We start from the raw sequence: 18,829 nt of genomic DNA, 5'->3' as shown, positions 1-18,829 counted from the left end.
CAGTAAAACCATTACTAATAACAAAAAACTGAAATCATTGCTTCAACTGAAAAATAAATTAAATCTGAGTGAAATCCTTGTCCATCTCGTTATTCCAAAGTATCTTATCCTTTCAAGTGTGGGAATCCACACAGTTAAAAAACCACAGCGCTTGACATTTTTAAAAACACGTTTTCCAAATGTGCTCCACTGTTCGGTTGAGCAGAAAGTTAATAAATAGTACTGACAATGAAATGTATTTGTTTATAACTGTTCATATTAAATTTTAAATGTTTTTTTTCTTTAGTGTGTGATGTCTCGTCTTGGATCCATGGCTGTCCGACCTGTTGCTGTTCCGGTGCTCCTAAACCTCCTTGAGGAGGAGACGGATACGGTCAGTTCTTTTCAAAATAAAAGTCCCTGCTTAAGCAAAAATACTTTTATTAAGTTTTCTTTTTTTAAAAGGTAATTTCAATTCTGCATTGACAAAAATGTTTTATTATTCTTTTTTGTCCAGGAAGATATTTTGAGAAGTTTATCTTCGTCCCAAACGGCAGTCCCCGGTTTTTTGTGGAGATGGAGCCGCTGGGGCCAAACCTGCCCTGTTGCTCTGAAGGAAGGCAAGGCCCTCACTGGTAGTCCTGAGTTTTCTGTTGGGTGAGTGCTTTTTGACTCCAACTTTACCAAAAGCATGTGAAAATAACCACTGACTTTATTCATTTTTTTCTTCTTCTTCATGCAGCTTTCAGGACAAACTGTACCTCCTTTCTTCTCAGGAAGCCCATCAAAAGTTCCTCACAAACCCCAGAGAGTACTTACACCCTCCGATGCCCCGAGCTCCTTGCAGAGTGTCCATCACTGGGGCTCCTCTGACGGGGAAGAGCACTCTGTGCAGACTTGTAGCTCAGCATTACGGAGCAGTGGTACTTGACGTGGAGGAGCTGCTGCAGCCGGTGCTGGCTGAGGCGGAGGAGGAACGACTCCTAAAAATTAAAGTCGTAACAACCCGGTTTGCAATAGAAAAAATCCAGGAAAGTAATGAAGACATTTTAGGCAAGTTGCAAATTTTTTGTGCTATTTTTTCCCATTTTTTTATTAAGGTTATTTTAGTGCATTATGTCATATTTCCAATCATATCATTGTGAAAAAACATATTAAATGACTTGTATTTTTCCCTTTTCATTTAGCTGGAGAGCATTCATTTGCACACATGCGCCATAATAGTTATGTATTTATTAATGAATATATTTGTCTTTTTCTCAGTGACAGAGAATCATCCAGCCGTGCAGGAAATCCTCCTTAAAACTATGAATGAAGCTGGAAAGTCAGTCGTACATCCGATCGACCTGTACGCTGAGGTTCTGGAAAAACACATAAAAAAGGTATTAAAGCTCTATAAAGCTAAAAAATATCGATTTGTGAATATAAGGTAATAAATGTGAATAAAAATCATAAATTCTCACGGTATAAAAATGCACAATTCGTGCCTTTTTCATCAAATTTGTGATTGGGATGAATCCGGTTTATACGTTGAAGGTTGAAGAGGAGAAGGTCTGGACCGGATGGGTGCTTGACAACTTTCCCAGGAGGCTTTCAGATGTCGAAGTGCTGCAGAAAAGTGAAATCCTCCCAGACATCATCGTCTGCCTGAGACACGCTGACACGATGGGTAAGTAGAAAACACATGTAACATTTGCTGCCATTGTACTTGTGTTTATTTTCAGTTTCAGAGAAAAAAGGGAACAAAGACATTAGAGACCGACTTCTGAGAAACAGGAAACTATTGTACGTAGAAATGAAGCCATTTTTTTTTTTCAGTTTGTTGCTGTGTATAAAATGTTTGTGCAACATGGATGTCCTTTTCTTTTCTTTTCTTTAATATAGACAGCAAAAGAAGTTGGAGAAGCTTTCAAGTCTGCCGGAGGTTGTTGAAGAAGCTGATGGTATTGTGTTTTTATGATGCAACCAACATTAAAGTCTATTGCAGGGATGGACAAACCTTTTGACAGAATGTCCGACTCATCAGAGGAAGAAATAACATGGAATCTGGACGAAAACATGCATTCACTTTGATTGAAAACAGACTGTAAAGAAAAAAAAAACGCATCATTTAGAGTTATACTTGCAAGAAGGAGTGAAGAAAAGATGGATATGAACGTCTGCTCATTTGGTTGCCACAAAATAAAAAAATAAAAAACAGCCAAAAAAGTAGCAATTCTACCAACTAAAAACTATACGTAATTATACGAGTAAAAGATAGCATCAGAAACAGTCAGCATTACTACGTACGAACTAGGATTTGGTATTTGAAACTAACAAACTAAAGAAAATAGATTTTTTCTAAACAAAAATGATTGTATATATGTTTTAAAACTGAAAATGTTTATTTCAAAACTGTGGCAAACTTCTTGACTTGTGGGCCAAAAATGTTCTCACATTTAGAAGAAGGGCTAGCTAGCTAGCTAGCTAGCTAGACCGTGAGCAGGTGTATGAAGTGTCTGGTAATCCACCTCATAAATTGGGCTGCCTGCTTAGTCGACTAATCGACAACTAATCGACTATTAAAATAGTTGACGACTAAATTAATAGTCGATTAATCGTTACTTTATACTATATGGAGTCAGAGTGTAGTAAAGTTGAAAGTTATAATGGCATTATGCTAGCTTTTTGGACTATTTTGACATTTCAGCTGCATGCTAGCTATTTTGGCTAATTTAGGATTTATTTGTTTGTAAGCTATTTTCAAGTTGAGCTAATATTCCAGCTCCATGCTAGCTATTTTGGCTAATTTAGGCTTTTTTCAGTTGTCTTGGCTATTTAGGAGTTAGTTGATATTTCAGCTGCATGCTAGCTGTTTTGGCTAACAGAGTTAACTGAGGTTTTTTTGTTTGTTTTTTTTCTTCATTTTTTTTAGGCTAATTTGGTATTTAGCTAATATTTTAGCTGGTTATCAGCTTCAGCGTTTCCAGCTATCAGCTTCAGTTTTTTTAGCAATCAATTTCAGCATCTTCAGCTATCAGCGCTAACATCTTCAGCGGCCAAATCCAGCTTACAGCATTCACACTAGCATTATCGCAGGTAATGCTATATATCTAGTTTTTAGTTATTTTAAAGCTAATGATGGTTAAGATGTGTGCTTTACATCCATTTTGCGCATGACGATAGTAGAATTATCAGAAAAAATAACCGGTGATTAGTCGACTATTAAGATAATCTTTTGTGGCAGCACTAGTCATAAAATAAATAAATAATACAGAATCTGGACAAAAAAATAATTTTGATTTTGATTGAAAATCAATCAAAATATTTTGGAATTTTTATTTCAAGATTGCATTTTTTGTTCTTATTTTAGTGTCAATTGCAACAATGGGTTGATGTCCCTCAGATAAACTCGGAGAAATGCTGCGTTGAAGTGCTGTTGGAATAATCGGAAAAATTGCTCGGAAGACACCCACAAACGTCAGAAAAACAATACATTTTCCAACACCAAATAAATGCAGAAATACTTCTTCTACTTTGACTAAAGGTCAATTTATTTGTAGTGCACCACCTATAGGGAGACACCAGAACTACAGGGAAAATAAAACATTAATATGGATTATTGATTAACTTTATTCCAGTTTGGCGGACAAGATTAGTTTAGATTAGTTTGTCCACCCCGATTTATTGTTAGCTTTAAATTATGATTTATCCTATATATATAATGCCCATAATGCTGCAGATTCCCACGCTATAATACAAGGTAAAAAATGATTAAAAATGAAACAATATATCTATTAATTACTGTCTAATCATGCAGAAAATTGAAATTTTGCTTACAAATTTGGTTTTAATTATCTTACAGCACATTTTAAACACTTAAAAGTCAGTTTGTTGCTGCATTTAAGTAGACATAAACTAAAAAAAAGAGTAAAAAATAAAAACTCTCGTTTTCTCCGTTTGTTGTTTTCAAGCTGGAGCACCACAGGAAGAACGGGAATCCAGCGACCAAGAAGAGATTTCTGACTATGTCCTGCAGCTGCAACAGTTCGATAAGGAATGGGAGCAAATGCAGATTGTTTTACCGACCACCTGCTTTGAGCCTGAGATCGACGGGAAAAGTCCAGAAAACTTAACCCAACAGATCATCTCTGAGATGGAGAGTAAGTAGGAAAACAAGAAATCGTTCTGAACAAAACAGATGATGTATTTTTGAAAACTTAAATATGTAAATGTTAGAAAAAGTTAGAAGACTGTTTCTTCAGAGTCGTTTCAGTATCAGTCCCACAAGTTGTCTGACTTTGACTTGGAGGAGGAGGAAAATTATTTCAAAGCCCTAGTAGACCAAGAAGAAGAAGAAGAAGAGAACAACAGCGACATTTCTGCAGCAGAAGAGGAAGATGTAAGTATTTGGAAAGTTTAATGATTCAAAAACTGCAAATATTGACTTACTTCACTCTTCTACAGATGCATCCCAAAGCGAAACGTTTGCTAGGAGATACCAAGCATTTCTGTCCAGTCGCCTTAAAAAACCACAATGTTCTGCATCCGTGCACCGATGACATCGCTGCAAGATACCGCGACAGAACCTTTTACTTTTCCAGCCAGGAGGCCAGAGACTCATTCCTCCAAAATCCTGCTCACTTTGTTGCACACTCTGAGCCTCTCAAGGTAGAAAAAAATACTTTAGAAGTCAAAAAAATTAAATCAAACTTTAGTTATCTCCTTGTCTTCTATCCCAAAGCCTCCTGCCCTCCGAATCTTCATGCTGGGCCCCAAAGGATCCGGAAAATCCTCTCTGAGCGAAGAGCTTTCACAGCAGCTTGGGCTCTTCCACGTTCAGTTCATCGAGATGCTCCAGATGATGATCGTGGCTAAGACAAAAACGCGGGTGTCTCTGGTGGACGAGGTCGTGCCTTGGAGCGACAACTTTGGCGACCTGGAGGCCTCGATTAAAAAATTCAGCCTGGGGAGCGAGGAGCAGCTGGAGGACAGGGGGAGCGTCCAAGAGGTCGTGAAAGATTTGAAGCGAGAATGTTGAATTGTTGTTTGAATACAGTTTAATGTGTGGGTGTGTTTACAGCAGGAGGAGTCTGAAGAGGACATGACAGCAGAAGAAGTAGCCATCAAAGCTTATTTATCAACAGGAAAACCGCTGAGTCCACAGATTCTTGATTCAGTCGTCGAACCGTTTTGGAAACAAGAACCATACATGTAAGTAACAATGCTTTAACTTTGATCAAAGGCTTAAAAAGTCTCACTGTGTTTGACAAATGATACTACTACTTAAATACTTAATATTAACCGTATTTTGACAGATACTACAAAAAACAAATGTTTCATTGATGGATAGAAAAATTAAATTATCTGAAGAGTGAGAATGCTGACTCTCAGTGTAAAACAAACTTAATTCCAGTGATTCAGTCGTCATTTTGAATATTTTCCCATTTTTTGACACTTGTAGTACAATGTGGTTGTGATGATTTACTCAGTCTTTTCAAAATAAAAGCTTAAGAAGTAAAGATGATGCGGTAGTATTTCTCTTTTCTCTGCACTGTTCCTCATATAAAGACCCACTCTGATCATTTTTGGTGTTTTTAACACATTCTTGTGGTATTTTTTTCATTATGGAGGACATGTATTAAGAAAAATGAACAAAAAAAATGCATTTTTGAGTGTTTATTTTTTGAAATCATTGTGATTCAGGGGTGAACAAAAAAATAAAAAATAAAAAATGTAGTTTGAAGAGCATATCTGGGACGTTAAAAACAGCCTCAACCCTGCTCCTGGCTCTCAAAAACGGGGAGGGAAAGGGGGGGCGGTCCCTCCTACATCTCAGAAGTGACTTAACAAACTCCTGCCGCTCTGTAGAAACTATGTCCTAGAAATCGACTCAGTTTTTTTTTTTATTTTGGCTAAAAACTGCATAATCATAGTTCATAGTTTAAAAGATGATCGGAGTGGGACCTTCAAAAATGTGTGTAAACTTCCCTTCACAGGTCCACGGGCTTCATTTTGGACGGCTTTCCAAACAGCGTAGAGGAGGTGCAGTTCATGCTGGAGCAGCAGCTCCTTCCTGACGTGATCGTAGTGTTGGAGCTGGACGCGGCAGAAGTTCAGAAGCGACTTTTTCCGGCCTGTCTTGAGAAATGGCGAGAGCTCAGCAGCCGTCGCAAACAACAGCTGAGACTTCTGTCTGAGCTGCGCAGGAAACGCTGGGTAAGAATGGATTCAGAGTCTGAATTTTAGACCAAAATCAGAGTCTGACTCATTTATGGAAGGATCTTTTTTGATGTAGGAGGACGACATCGCAAAGAAAATGGCTGAGCTTAAGCAAGCAAAGGTACAGTAAAGTCAGTGACCTCTCGATTACTTTTTTGCTCCTTTATATTCATCTCGGTCTTTTTGGAAACCAGGATGAAGACGATGCTGATGAAGAAGATGAGGAGGATTTAGAGGCAAATCTAAAAGAAGAGTTTCCTTTTGAAGAAGACGACGACCTGGAAAATATAGAGACTGAAGAGGCGGCAACGCAGAGGCTGGAACTGGAAATAGAGAATCAGTTTCTAACGGACGAAAAGAACCTTTCTGCAGTGATGGTAGGAAGGAGACACAAATTCGTTTGTCGTGTTCTCGTATGTCTCATTTTGTTGGATTTGTGCTCAACCAGGAAAGCCTCAGCGAACATAGTATTCCACAACTGGCTATAGACGCGTCTCGAAAACTCGTAACCGTTCTGCGTCAGCTCCAGCGGAGAGTCCAGCCTCTTCTAACCGACAGAGAGTCGCTCTTCCAAACATGTCAGCCCATCTCATCCAGGCTGGCAAAGAAGCTGCTGCTCTCCAGTTACAAGTTTCCAAGTGGCTTCGGATGCTCTGATCCCGTCCAGGTCGGCATCAATTTTTAAAAAATCACTAGTTACTGCCAAATATTTCAACGTTTCGTGTCCTTGATTGACAGCTCTACAAAGACGGAGATCAAATCCAGCCTCTGCTGTGGCCCCTCGACGCCACATACCCCCTCCTCTTCAACCAGTACGTCTACCTTTTTGCAACCAAGGAGAACCGCGACTCCTTCATGTCCAACCCCTTAAAGTACCTCCGGCAGCCAAAACCTTCGGCCAAACTTCCAATCAAGATCGCCGTTATCGGACCCCCTAAATCAGGGAAAACCACCGGTACGAACCAATCATGAAATTCGTTCTGACATTTTTCAGTCAATTCCTGCCTTAAGAGTTTTGTTTTTTACAGTGGCGGAAAGCTTGGCCCAAAATTACAGACTAGAGCGGCTCTCCATCGGCGGCTGCGTGAATACAGTGCTGAACAATCAGGGACACACCGAGCTCGCCTTGAAGATGAAAAAGTATCTCACAGAGGGCCTCGTGGTGCCTGATGAGCTGGCCATCCAGTGCCTGACGGTGGCGCTCATGAGCTCCACCTGCAGCACTAAAGGGTATAATCGGAATTCTCCATTCGATTTACTCTGAGAATCCATTTGGAAGACGTTCCTTGTGTTCCAGGTACGTCTTGGATGATTTTCCAAAAACCCTAAAACAAGCAGAGTTGATGAGTTCTCACAGAATCATCCCCACGGTCGTGACCGAGCTGCAAATGGACTTTCAGGAGGCGCAACGGAGAAATCTGGCCGACAAGAGTTGTAACAAGTGAGACTACGACACTTTTTTTTACCCTTCTGACAGCCGAAAATGTGATCAAATGTGCCTCTTCACTGCAGGCCTCACCTGTTGCACGAAAGCTTCGAGGTCCTCAAAATGGCAGATTATAATTACAAGAAAGAGGCGGAACACATACGGTCTCATTTCCTGGAACATTATCAAAACTTCTTGGTTCTTGATGCCTTGAAGAGCAAATGGTGGATTTGGGAGAAGATCGTAGAGGAGGCCAGCCTCAGCATGAAAAGCATCTGCACTTACCTGGAGAAGGTTCAAACTGGTATTAAAGTTTGCTTAAGCTTTATAAATCTATGTGCACAATCCTTAAATAACATGCAGATTAATTTGTTAGGCCAAGCAACCTGCGTTTACAGATCAGGCATTGCACCAGCAGAGGTGGCGCGCCGGCTTGGAGAGTTTGACCAGTACTGCCCTGTTTGTCTGGCTCGACATTGCCATCTGGTGGACTGCTCGGGAACTACAAGCTTGGCTCTTGTTGCTGAGTACAGGAAACTTTTTTACAGGCTGTGTGGTGAAAAACACCTGGAGGTTGGTGCTCCAAATAAGCAGATTATTCACAAGACTTATTTTACTATGAATGTTCATTTATTGTGAATTATTTGTGTGTATAAATATAATGAAATAAAATCGAAAAGACACAGATTTTCAAAATATGATTTTATTTCAGGAGTTCCTGTCATCTCCGGATCAGTTTGTGCCCCCGGGGTGCCCCCACGTCCTCCCACAACCCCACCTGCTGCCTAAAAAGCTGACTGACATTGAGGTGAAGAGCAGATTCCCACAGCAGGCTGAACTGAAGGGCTTCTGTCCTGTTACTTACTGGGAGGGAAAGCAGAGGTACTCTCCTTTTTTCTGACTTTAACCAATATTTAGAGATGCAAAAAAAGAGGGAGGATTTGTGTTTTTACCTTAAAGTTTTACCACATGAGTTGTTCATTTGCTGTAGGTATGAAGCTCTGGTTCAAGGAAAGACTAAATATGCAGCGGAATACAGAGAACGACTTTACATCTTTGAGTCACAGCAGAAGCAGGACACATTTATGAGGTGATGCTTTTCTTTGCTGATTTTTTTTTTCAAGAATACAAAAAAATGTATAAAATTTTCTTTGTATTTGTTAATTTTTAGGACTCCTGAGACATACTGGAAACAAAAGTTGCCCAAAAAGGTTCCATCTCTTTGCGAGCCTGTGCTGCTCACCTCACTACCATCACTGGGCTACATGGAACAGGTTAGACCCCAAAGTCAAGGCCCGGGGGCCGAATCCAGCCCTCTGGGTAATTCTATCCGGCCCTCCAGATCATTTTATTTTATTATTATTCATGATTTTGACAAAATATTTTTCTATGGAGAGTAAAATATTAAAAGTTATTTAGGGTTAAAGTTGATTTTTTTTCTGGAATAATATTTCTGCCTTTTTATTATTCATAATTATGTTAAAAGATAAAGTCTTAAAGTTTTAAAAATTGGCATTCTGAGAGCTTTTTGGACTATTTTGACATTTACTTAGATTTTCTAAGAATATTTGGAGTTTAGCTAATATTTCAGTCACATGCTAGCTGTTTTGGCTAATTTATTTATTTTTTATTTAGATTTTTAGGCAGTTTTGGATTTAGGCTAATGCTTACACACTAGCTGTTTTGGCTGTTTTTTTTGTTTTTTAGGATATTTTGAAGTTTAGCTATTTTTTCAGCAACATGCTAGCTGCTGTTTTGGCTAACCTAAAGTTTTTTTTTTCTAGTTTTTAAAGCTAATTTAGAGTTTAGCTAACATTTTAGCTGGCTATCAGCTTCAGTATTTTAGCTATCAGCTTCAGTGTTTTTAGCTATCAGTTTCAGCATTTTTAGCTATTAGCTTCAGTATTTTTAGCTATCAACTTTAGTGTTTTTTGCTATCAGTTTCAGTGTTTCTAGCTATCAACTTTAGCGTTTTTAGCCATCAATTTCAGCATCTTCAACTATCGGCTCTAGCATCTTCAGCAGCCAAATTCAGCTTACAGCATTCACACTAGCATTATCACAGGAAATTCTGTATATCTAGTTCATAATTATTTTCAAAAGTTACAGTTTCAAGTTTTAAACATTTTATTTTATTGTGTTCAATACATTTTTATCCTGTTCGGCCCGCGACCTCAGGTGTGTTTTGGATTTTGGCCCCTTGTGCGATTGAGTTTGACACTTCTGGGTTAGACACTTACAGGAAACTGTTCCATATGTTTATGCTACTTTACGGTCTAAGATTTTCTTTTTTTTATTATTATTAAAGGGAATGGCAAACCCGTTAATTAAAGCCATGACTGCAGCTGGGTGTCTCAAACCGAAGTTTCCTTTTCTCAGTGCACGGAAGTCTGTCCTCATCTATGTGGGACTCTATTTGAAAGGTACGCTAGATGTGGCAGAACTTCAATAGATCATACTATTTTTTTAACTAAGGATTTGCCTGTGTGTGTTTTATAGCTTTTAACCCCAGGAGCAGCGAATACTCACGACAAAAGTACAAAAGGAAGCTGGCTTCATTTGAGGAGGACTGTGCGCTCATTCCTTACCTGAGCTCAAAAATGAACCCTCCTCCTGTCGAGTTTTCCGTCGATCTTCAGTTTAAACTGAACAAATTTCTGGCACTTGAAGGTGCTGCATCTGTTTTGTAACTCTGAGTGCAGCTTGTCTTCTGTTTTAGTTCCAAAAGTCAATGTAAATGTTGTTAAAGGTTCTCTGGAGCGGCAGGAAATCCCAGTTTGTTGTGTTTAGAGCATTGTTTTTACTGGTTGTTAGCCTCTCTACTGGACTAATTTAAGGATAGACAGTTTTGATTAAAATGATTTAGCCTTGTAGTTCTTTATTGTCAAACTTAAATACTTAAACGGAAATCCCTCTTTCTCCAATGAATGAGTTTTGTGGATAAAATTGTGATTTTAGTTAACAAATTGCTTTTACCTACAATTATAGGTCCAGATGTCCCACCTACATGAGTAAGCATAATATTTAGCACTTTCTACTTGGAAATGTTCCCATGGGACTGAAAAAAACAAATAAATAAATAAAATATTGAATTGGTAGACACATTGCAGCAAGGATTTGGAATTTATTGCATGAAAAGGGTAATCAAATCTACAAATAAATGTCCTTTTTAAGATCTTACGTACGTCTGAAACACTGGGCTCACCATGTTTTTTTTTATTGCCATCCCACAGCTATGGAATAATATTCCTTCACATCTGCACATGACATCAGACCTGAATAGTTTTAAATGTAGCCAAATACTTTACCTTTTTAGAATGGTTTTAATACTCAGAAGTTGGTTCCATCTTATTTTCTTTTACTTGTTTTATTGAAATTATATCTGTCTTTTATGTATATTATTATTTGTCATCACTTTTTTCTGCCTTTTTTTATTCTTAATTTGCTTAATTTTTGAAAAACTTATTTTTATCTCAGTTTTTTCTTAAGGCTCTCTGATTGTATTGTAAATTGCTTTATAAATAAAGCTTCAACCATTCAACTTGGGATTTGAATTACAAATAAATAAATGACAGACTAATTGATCAGTTTCCTTCCTTTTTCTTCTTCTTTTTTACTATCACTATTATTATGAGAAGAGGGGACAATTAAGTTAAAATTTAGATAAATTAAAAAAAATGTTTGGGTCCAAATTGTTTTTTATCTTAATAATTACTAAATCAGTATTTTATATATTAAAATAAACAGAATATATTTTTAAAATGTAGCTTATCCCCTAAAAATAAAGTCAGAATTATTTTATCCCACAAAATAAAACAAGGGTTATGTTGTAGTTTCTATTCCAGACCACTAGGGGGCAGTGCTGTTTCGAGAATTTATTAACAGTTTGCTATCTGGCGCCGAGAGAAGAAGACTCAAGCGCGAATTCGATCACCGGTTTGGGGTCTTCAGACCCACTTGTTGGGCTGTCCCGTTACTTGCTTTAAGACTGAGTCTACAAGTCATCACTCGAGTTCCTTAACTCGCACATAAAAGGTAAAACTGATAACGATATATCCTAGTTTTGTTATGTTTAAATTGATCTTTTTGCCATGATGTATCCTGTATTTTAAGCTAGCTTAGCTACAATAAACACTTTAGTGCAATCGCGGTTACGCATGTTTTAGAGTATGTCACCGCAGTTTTTACGCCTCAAAAAAACGTAAAAGTAAAATAAAACATTTAGAAACGTCGTTATAGTTTGATTTATGTGAAAAGCGAAGTCGGTTGTTTGGTTTTTACAACTCCAAACCCTTCTTTTCAGTTTCGTTTTGCCGGTTGGAGCGGCCGTTTTTCCTCCTCTCCGAACATGTCTAAACGGAGAAGCAGCACCGTCATTGAAAACCCGGACAAGAGAATCAGGTCAGATGTGGAGGCTGAAGAGGACAACGAGGAGGAGGAGAACATCGCTGATAATGATCAAGAGGATGTTTATCAGCTGGATGTTCATCAGCTGGTAGGTGGAAAATCCAGATCATCTTTGTTCTAAAGAAATGTCCTAAAACAGACAACACATCACACAGAGAAGTGTAAGTCGGAATGTCTTCTTTTTCAGGGTGTTGGAGATGTGGTGAGTGATGCAGGGATTCTGGAGAGCATCACCCTGAAGAACTTCATGTGCCACTCCCTCCTCGGTCCTTTTGCTTTTGGCTCCAATGTCAACTTTGTAGTTGGCAACAATGGAAGTATGTTGTGGGGATTTTACAAAATACGATATAAATCTTGGTGCTGTCATTGTATTAGTTTTTGAATTAGTGACCTGTATTTATTTATTTATTATAATGAATCTATTTTTTATATGCAATTATTTTTAACACAATATTTGCTGTAAATTGCCTAATTTCTAGATAGTTTTATTTGAATCTGTGGAATTTTGCTGCAGTGAAACATCACAAAAAACTATCTTTATGAAGTTTTCCTAATTTAACAGACTTCAAACTAGTGCCACCAGAAACGATTGTTTTAGTAGTCGACTAATCACCGATTATTTTTTCAGATTTGTCGACTAATACACAAAGTGGATGTAAAGCACACATTTTACCATCTTTAAACTAAGTAAATGCTACATATATAGCATCGCCTTCGATAATGCTAGTGTAAATGCTATAAACTTAATTTGGCAGCCAAAGATGCAAATGACGATAGCTGAAAACACTGAAGTTCATAGCTGGAATCGCTCATGCTAATAGCTGAAAATGCTGAAGCTGATGGCCAGTTAAAATATTAGTTAAATGCCAAATTAATCTAAAAAACAAAAACAAAAAAATAATTAAAAAAAAGCCTGTTAGCCAAAATAGCTAGTATGCAGATTAACTATTTGTCAAACTTTAAATTAGCCTAAAAAATGTAAAAAATCATAAATTATCCAAAATATCTAGGATGTAGCTGAAATATTAGCTAAACTCCAAATTAGCCTAAGAAAATGTAAAGATTCTAAATTAGCCAAAATAGCTAATAGCTGAAATATTAGCTAAACTCTGAAATAGCCTAAAAACCTTAATAAATGCCAAAATAGTCCAAAAAGCTAGCAGAATCCCATTATAACTTTCAATTTTACTACACTCTGACTCTATATAATGTAAAGTAACGAGTAATCAACTATTACATTTTATGTATATATTTGTTTTTAGTTACTGGTAGTTAAAAGCTAATGATCTGTGTTTTACATCCACTTTGTGCATTAGCCAGAAAAAAACGGTGATTAGTCGACTAATAAAAAGTAATTTAGTGGCTGCAATAAATGCAACTTTTTCTTTTTTTTTTTTTTTTTTACTTTTGTTTAAGGTGGAAAAAGTGCCATTCTGACGGCTCTCATTGTCACCTTGGGGGGTAATGCGCACGCCACAAACAGAGGATCCTCCCTTAAGGATTTTGTGAAAGAAGGAGAAAGGTACTTTTTTATGAATATTTACTTTTTTATTGTTTATGTTAAATATTTTAAGTTCTTGGTTTGTTGAATTGTATACATGACTGTTTTTGCAGTTCGGCAGACGTATCGATCACTCTGCGTAACAAAGGAAGAGATGCATTCAAACTGAAACTCTATGGACCGTTGATCACTGTGGAAATGAGAATAACACGAGATGGGTTGAGAACCTACAAACTAAGAAGTCATTTTGGTAAGAAAATACTTATAAATGTGCCAAATTATTTATGTCTGAAGCTGAAATGTAGGAGGCGGTGTGAATTTCCTGTTGTGTTTCTACAGGTAGTGTCATTTCAACTAAAAAAGAAGAACTAATTTCTATTCTGGACAATTTTAATATTCAGGTTTGTGAGTTTTAGCTAGTGCAGAGTAATTTGTTGAACTATTTCATCAAGTTTAATTTATTTATACATATATTTTTTCCCTGCAGGTTAACAATCCTGTTTCAGTTCTCACCCAGGAAATGAGCAAACACTTCCTGCACTCCAAAGGAGAGGGGGACAAGTATAGGGTTTGTTTAAAAACTTAAATTCAACCGTTTAAGTTTATTCTATCGCCTCATTCCTTGTTTTTTTCTTTCAGTTTTTTATGAAAGCCACTCAACTGGAGCAAATGCGAGAAACCTTCGTTTACATTAAAACCACCAAACAAGCCACTCAGCATAAAATTGAACTACAAAATGAAGTATGGAATCGCTTCTCTCTTTTATATTTGTTCAAACATAGTTGATAAACTATATGTTTGTGCTGCAGAATTTAAAAAGACTGAGAGAGGATTACAAGAGGGAGGAGGAGCGTTACAAGAGCTTGGCTTCTATTGACGAAATCCAGAACAAACTGGAAGAATTACGGAAAGAAATGGCCTGGGCGTTGGTGAGATCATCGTTTTATTATTAAAGCTTTTTTTTTTTCTTTTCAGAAGAAGGGAATTAAAAACTGTGATATTCCTGCAGGTTTCTGAGATGGAGCGCAACCTGGAACCAAAGAAGGAGAAGCTGGAGGCAGACCGGCGGTCCACGCAGAAATATGATGAGAAGGTCAACGAGTGGAAGGTATGACAGCACTCTAATGAAAGTTTAAAGCCTAATTTCAATGTGCACAAATTTGATTATTTTTATTACTTTCTGTCAGAGTAAGGTTGAGGAAGCTGAGAGGAAATACAAGCAGACGGAGGAGGACTTGGAAAGGATCACCCAGCAGGTCCAGGAGCTTCAGCCCAAATGTGTTGAACTGAAGACCGAAGCTCAGAAACGAAACAACGCACTCAAGTCCTGTGAGGTTGGACACGTTTTTATTTTTTATTTAATTTTTGACAAATAGTGCAATGATTCCCTGGAAGTTTTGTAAAGTCTCTGTCTTTTGTTAGGATAGGGTGATAAGGTAAAAAAAATAACATTTCCAAATTCAGTTCCTGATTTTTAACTCAATTTTCTAATAAAATTTCTTAAATTACATAATTTCCATCCAATCTGGAATATATTTAACATAAACTGTTTAATTTTACTATTATCCCTACTATTATCTTTCATACAAAAGTGTGACTATAAGTACTAGTTGTAAAACCGTCAGTACAGCAGGTGTTTTGTTAGCTGCCGCTAGCTTTAGCATCTTTCTCCATCTTTGTTTCAGGCATTGAAACAAATTTGTTGTACTCCCACTTTTAGCTGCAACAGCCTTTATTTATTTATTTTTTCGCTCCAAATCTTATATTTGAACCAGTTCCATATAACTGAGGAAACGGTTTCTTTGTCTGAACAATCGTCTGCGTATAGCGAGAAACCAGCGAGCTGACGTCACCGTGAGCCCAAGAAAGCAGCTTGGAAAATAAAATCCCAACTTTCCCCCAAAATAAATCTTAGATTTTGAATTATTGCTGAAGCTTACTTTTTAATAATTCGATTGACTACAAAAAGAAGAAACCATCAGGATCCACCGGGTCAACGTCCTGCTGGGCGTTATACAGATTACACTCTTACTCAAAGTTAATGTTTTATTTTGAAAGTCGGGTGAACTTTTTCTCTTTATTTCAAACGTTTCCTGTGCTCAGTGGTGTTTATTTACATTTTCATGACTGAAAAAAATCAGCGCTCCTTCTGGTCCTTTTGGGCCACATGATTAACCAGAACCGAGTCCTATTCCTGTCTGCTTTACAGGTCACCGTTCACAGATGCAAGGCAAACCTGAGAGACCTGGACAAGGATAAAGTTCAACTTTCCTCACGAATCAAAGATCTCAAGTTTAGGTACAATAGGCTAACTATTCAAACGTATTTAAATTGTGCTTTTTACCTTTATTGTTTTGAAACCTCTCATTTTTCTTTTAGCTTCAGTCAGACCTCTGGAGCAGAGAGTCAGGCCAGAGCCGAGCGGGTCAGTCAGATCCAGGCAGAGCTGGAGAACCTGAGCCATCAGAATTCCACTCTAGTGCAGCAGATTGAGCAGTATAGAAACGCTAACATCCGCACCAAAGAAGAGCAAGGAAAGGTCAGGTACGAATGGAACAGCCGCAGGAAAACCCGCTTGTTTTTCTAATTGTACATTTAAAAGTTCACAAAATGTTGGTATAAAATAAAGACTGACCCGACCTTTGACGATGTTCTCATCTTTGCAGGAGAGAGCATGAAACCATCAAGAGGTCTATAGAAGCCAGCAGCAGAAACCTGAGGATTTTAGAGAGCAGCCGCTCAAATCGACTCCGGCGGTTTGGCGAGCACATGCCCAACCTGCTGGACGCCATCAAAGTAGCTCACCAAAGGGGCCAGTTCAAGCACAAACCCAGGGGACCTCTCGGTAGGTCTTGTTCTGGAACATTTGTTGTTCCGAAGGATAACTTTGCTTGCTTCAAAACATTCACACTGTAGTGAATTTGGAGTAATTTGGAGTTTAGCTAACATTTTAGCAACATGCTAACATTTTTGGCTAATTGTTATCTCTTGAGGTTGTTTTATGCTAATTTGGAGTTTAGCTTTCTATTTTAGCAACATGCTAATGTTTTTGGCTAATTGTTATCTACTGAGGTTGTTTTATGCTAATTTGGAGTCTAGCTAACATTTTAGCAACATGCTAACGTTTTTGGCTAATTGTTATCTACTGAGGTTGTTTTATGCTACTTTGGAGTTTAGCAATCATTTTAGCAACATGCTAACATTTTTGGCTAATTGTTATTTACTGAGGTTGTTTTATGCTAATTTGGAGTTTAACTAACATTTTAGCAACAGGGTAACTTTTTTGGCTAATTGTTATCTACTGAGGTTGTTTTATACTACTTGAAGTTTAACTAACATTTTAGCATCATGCTAACGCTTTTGGCTAATTGTTATCTACTGAGGTTGTTTTATGCTAATTTGGAGTTTAGCTAACATTTTAGCAACATGCTAACGCTTTTGGCTAATTGTTTTCTACTGAGGTTTTTTTATGCTAATTTGGAGTTTAGCTAATATTTATAGCAACATGCTAACTTTTTTGGCTAATTGTTTTCTCCTGAGGTTGTTTTATGCTATTTCAGAGTTTAGCTATTATTTTAGCAGCATACTAACGTTTTTGGCTAATTGTTATCTACTGTATCTACTGAGGTTTGTTTTAGACTAATTTAGAGTTTAGCTTCCATTTTAGCAACAGGCTAATTTTTTGGACCAATAGTTTACTGAGGAATTTTAGGTTATTTTGGAGTTTAGCTGGTAATCAAGCAACACACTAAATATTTTTGCAAAATTGGCATGAATTGGGGATTTTTAAGCAATTTCATTTCAATTTTTTTTCAGAAATTTAGGTAAACATTAGCGCAATTTAATATATATATTTTTTTTAAAAACATTTTTAGTCTTTTAGCAAATGCAACATTTTAAAAATAGCTTTTACATTTTCAGCAAATTCCTGCAGCAATTAAATTGCATCACCATTTTCAGCAAAAAGCTTCAGCATCTTTAATGACTATTTTCTGCAAAAAACATTCACAGTAGTATTATTGCAGGTAATGCAACTTCTTTAGTTTGACTTTTGATTTTCTCTTTCTTCAAGAACAAGAGGATTTTTACATTTTACAACAGTCTTATAAGCAGTAGCTGTAAAGACGGTCATAAAGTTGAGTGATCTTGTGTTTGTTTTAAAGACTTTCAAAGCTTCTGATGTCAGGAAATTTAAGACCGTTCTGTTGCTATTGTGCTCCAAGACTTTGAAAGAGACTTGTTTCTTAAGGTTTTCTGTACCGAAACATTTATTTTTACAATGCAGAAGTTTTTTTGTCTTTAATAACCTTGCAAATCACACATATGCTTACAGTATTAACTTCCTATCATAAATAAACACAGAGAACTTGAGTTTTTCTCACTAAACTTGAATCGATGCTTATTTTTTTCCACTTTTTCATTCATAAAGTGTTTTAAATTTGACCTAAATTTATCTGACCTGTCATGAAACGGCAAACTATCCTTTCCTGCCGTTCTTTTCTAGGTTTCTTGATCAATCTGAAAGACTCGGAGATGGCCCTCGCTGTGGAGATCTGTCTGAAGAACCAACTTCACGCCTTCACCTGTGACAACTACGATGATGAAAAGGTCCTGCAGGAACTCATGAGAAAGTTCTACCCTACAGGCCGCAGGCCCGCCATCATTACCAGCCCCTTTTTTCCAAAGGTTCACGATACAAGAAGGAGGTAAGAGGAATTCATTCAGTTGCTTTTTCTTTAAACTTGATTGCATATTCTAGAAAAATGTTTTACATTTTTTGTAAGTACTATTAACCTGGATGAATGATGATCTACACTGAAGTACTTTTCTGAAAAACGCTCTGCTTCCTTTGATTTTGTCATTTAGGGCCGTGATTCATCCTGAATTCCCCTCCGTCCTTCAAGCTTTGGAAATTGAAGACCCCATTGTGGCCAACTGCCTCATCGATCAACGAGGCATCGAGAGCATTCTGCTCATCAAAGTAATGTTTGGTCCTATTCTCACAGAATACCACCTCTTATTGTTTTTTTTTAATAAAGTTGGAGGGATATGGATAAGTGCAGATTTCTGCATCAGTGCAGACATATTTTTCCCAAAACATTGTGATTTATTGGTGTTATTAATTAATTTTTGTCTTTTTTTATAATTAATAGAATAATGTTCTAGCTCGGAAAGTGATGCTGGGCAAAAATCCTCCTCGGAACTGCACACAAGCCTTTTCCAAGGAGGGAGATCAGATCTTTACCAACCGGGTTTACTCTGCAGATCAGACCCGAGCAAACTGTCTGTCCGGGGACGTTGAGGAGGAGATCAGG

At 37.4% G+C, this 18,829-nt stretch overlaps 2 protein-coding genes across 8 annotated transcripts in view; both read left to right on the top strand.

Moving 5' to 3' along the window:
* Positions 1 to 11,190, top strand: part of ak9 (adenylate kinase 9) — an 80,827-nt gene extending 69,637 nt beyond the window's left edge. For 2 of the 6 annotated variants that reach the window (XM_024290765.2, XM_024290762.2), the window contains 26 exons: positions 287 to 373; positions 497 to 636; positions 722 to 1,032; positions 1,243 to 1,361; positions 1,516 to 1,648; positions 1,704 to 1,764; positions 1,864 to 1,922; positions 3,933 to 4,121; positions 4,224 to 4,360; positions 4,426 to 4,629; positions 4,703 to 4,969; positions 5,042 to 5,172; positions 5,958 to 6,177; positions 6,257 to 6,301; positions 6,375 to 6,557; positions 6,629 to 6,847; positions 6,919 to 7,135; positions 7,209 to 7,410; positions 7,478 to 7,621; positions 7,693 to 7,910; positions 7,983 to 8,179; positions 8,319 to 8,488; positions 8,598 to 8,696; positions 8,778 to 8,880; positions 9,915 to 10,029; positions 10,106 to 11,190. In XM_024290765.2, the coding sequence (XP_024146533.1) occupies positions 287 to 373; positions 497 to 636; positions 722 to 1,032; positions 1,243 to 1,361; positions 1,516 to 1,648; positions 1,704 to 1,764; positions 1,864 to 1,922; positions 3,933 to 4,121; positions 4,224 to 4,360; positions 4,426 to 4,629; positions 4,703 to 4,969; positions 5,042 to 5,172; positions 5,958 to 6,177; positions 6,257 to 6,301; positions 6,375 to 6,557; positions 6,629 to 6,847; positions 6,919 to 7,135; positions 7,209 to 7,410; positions 7,478 to 7,621; positions 7,693 to 7,910; positions 7,983 to 8,179; positions 8,319 to 8,488; positions 8,598 to 8,696; positions 8,778 to 8,880; positions 9,915 to 10,029; positions 10,106 to 10,296 (4,161 nt within the window). In that variant the 3' untranslated portion in view covers positions 10,297 to 11,190. Of the gene's footprint in view, positions 1 to 286; positions 374 to 496; positions 637 to 721; positions 1,033 to 1,242; positions 1,362 to 1,515; positions 1,649 to 1,703; positions 1,765 to 1,863; positions 1,923 to 3,932; positions 4,122 to 4,223; positions 4,361 to 4,425; positions 4,630 to 4,702; positions 4,970 to 5,041; positions 5,173 to 5,957; positions 6,178 to 6,256; positions 6,302 to 6,374; positions 6,558 to 6,628; positions 6,848 to 6,918; positions 7,136 to 7,208; positions 7,411 to 7,477; positions 7,622 to 7,692; positions 7,911 to 7,982; positions 8,180 to 8,318; positions 8,489 to 8,597; positions 8,697 to 8,777; positions 8,927 to 9,914; positions 10,030 to 10,105 lie in introns of all 6 variants that reach the window. The other 4 variants (XR_002921207.2, XM_024290763.2, XM_024290764.2 and 1 more) reach the window with 4 other exon arrangements.
* A 292-nt stretch (positions 11,191 to 11,482) lies between these two features.
* The window catches only part of si:dkey-119f1.1 (uncharacterized protein LOC557127 homolog), a 12,216-nt gene continuing 4,869 nt past the window's right edge, over positions 11,483 to 18,829 (top strand). Inside the window, exons 1-17 of one of the 2 annotated variants that reach the window (XM_024291499.1) lie at positions 11,483 to 11,641; positions 11,910 to 12,101; positions 12,201 to 12,330; positions 13,430 to 13,535; positions 13,628 to 13,764; positions 13,854 to 13,915; positions 14,002 to 14,082; positions 14,154 to 14,255; positions 14,324 to 14,443; positions 14,524 to 14,622; positions 14,702 to 14,848; positions 15,724 to 15,812; positions 15,894 to 16,058; positions 16,181 to 16,359; positions 18,019 to 18,220; positions 18,381 to 18,495; positions 18,668 to 18,746. In XM_024291499.1, the coding sequence (XP_024147267.1) occupies positions 11,955 to 12,101; positions 12,201 to 12,330; positions 13,430 to 13,535; positions 13,628 to 13,764; positions 13,854 to 13,915; positions 14,002 to 14,082; positions 14,154 to 14,255; positions 14,324 to 14,443; positions 14,524 to 14,622; positions 14,702 to 14,848; positions 15,724 to 15,812; positions 15,894 to 16,058; positions 16,181 to 16,359; positions 18,019 to 18,220; positions 18,381 to 18,495; positions 18,668 to 18,746 (1,960 nt within the window). In that variant the 5' untranslated portion in view covers positions 11,483 to 11,641; positions 11,910 to 11,954. Of the gene's footprint in view, positions 11,642 to 11,909; positions 12,102 to 12,200; positions 12,331 to 13,429; positions 13,536 to 13,627; positions 13,765 to 13,853; positions 13,916 to 14,001; positions 14,083 to 14,153; positions 14,256 to 14,323; positions 14,444 to 14,523; positions 14,623 to 14,701; positions 14,849 to 15,723; positions 15,813 to 15,893; positions 16,059 to 16,180; positions 16,360 to 18,018; positions 18,221 to 18,380; positions 18,496 to 18,667; positions 18,825 to 18,829 lie in introns of both variants that reach the window. The other variant, XM_024291498.1, reaches the window with a different exon arrangement.

Source organism: Oryzias melastigma, linkage group LG24, assembly GCF_002922805.2.
Source record: "Oryzias melastigma strain HK-1 linkage group LG24, ASM292280v2, whole genome shotgun sequence".
In the NCBI taxonomy this organism is placed as follows: Eukaryota; Metazoa; Chordata; class Actinopteri; order Beloniformes; family Adrianichthyidae; genus Oryzias; species Oryzias melastigma.
The sequence above is the reverse complement of the archived record's forward strand: the minus strand, read 5'-3'. Positions and strand labels throughout refer to the sequence as shown.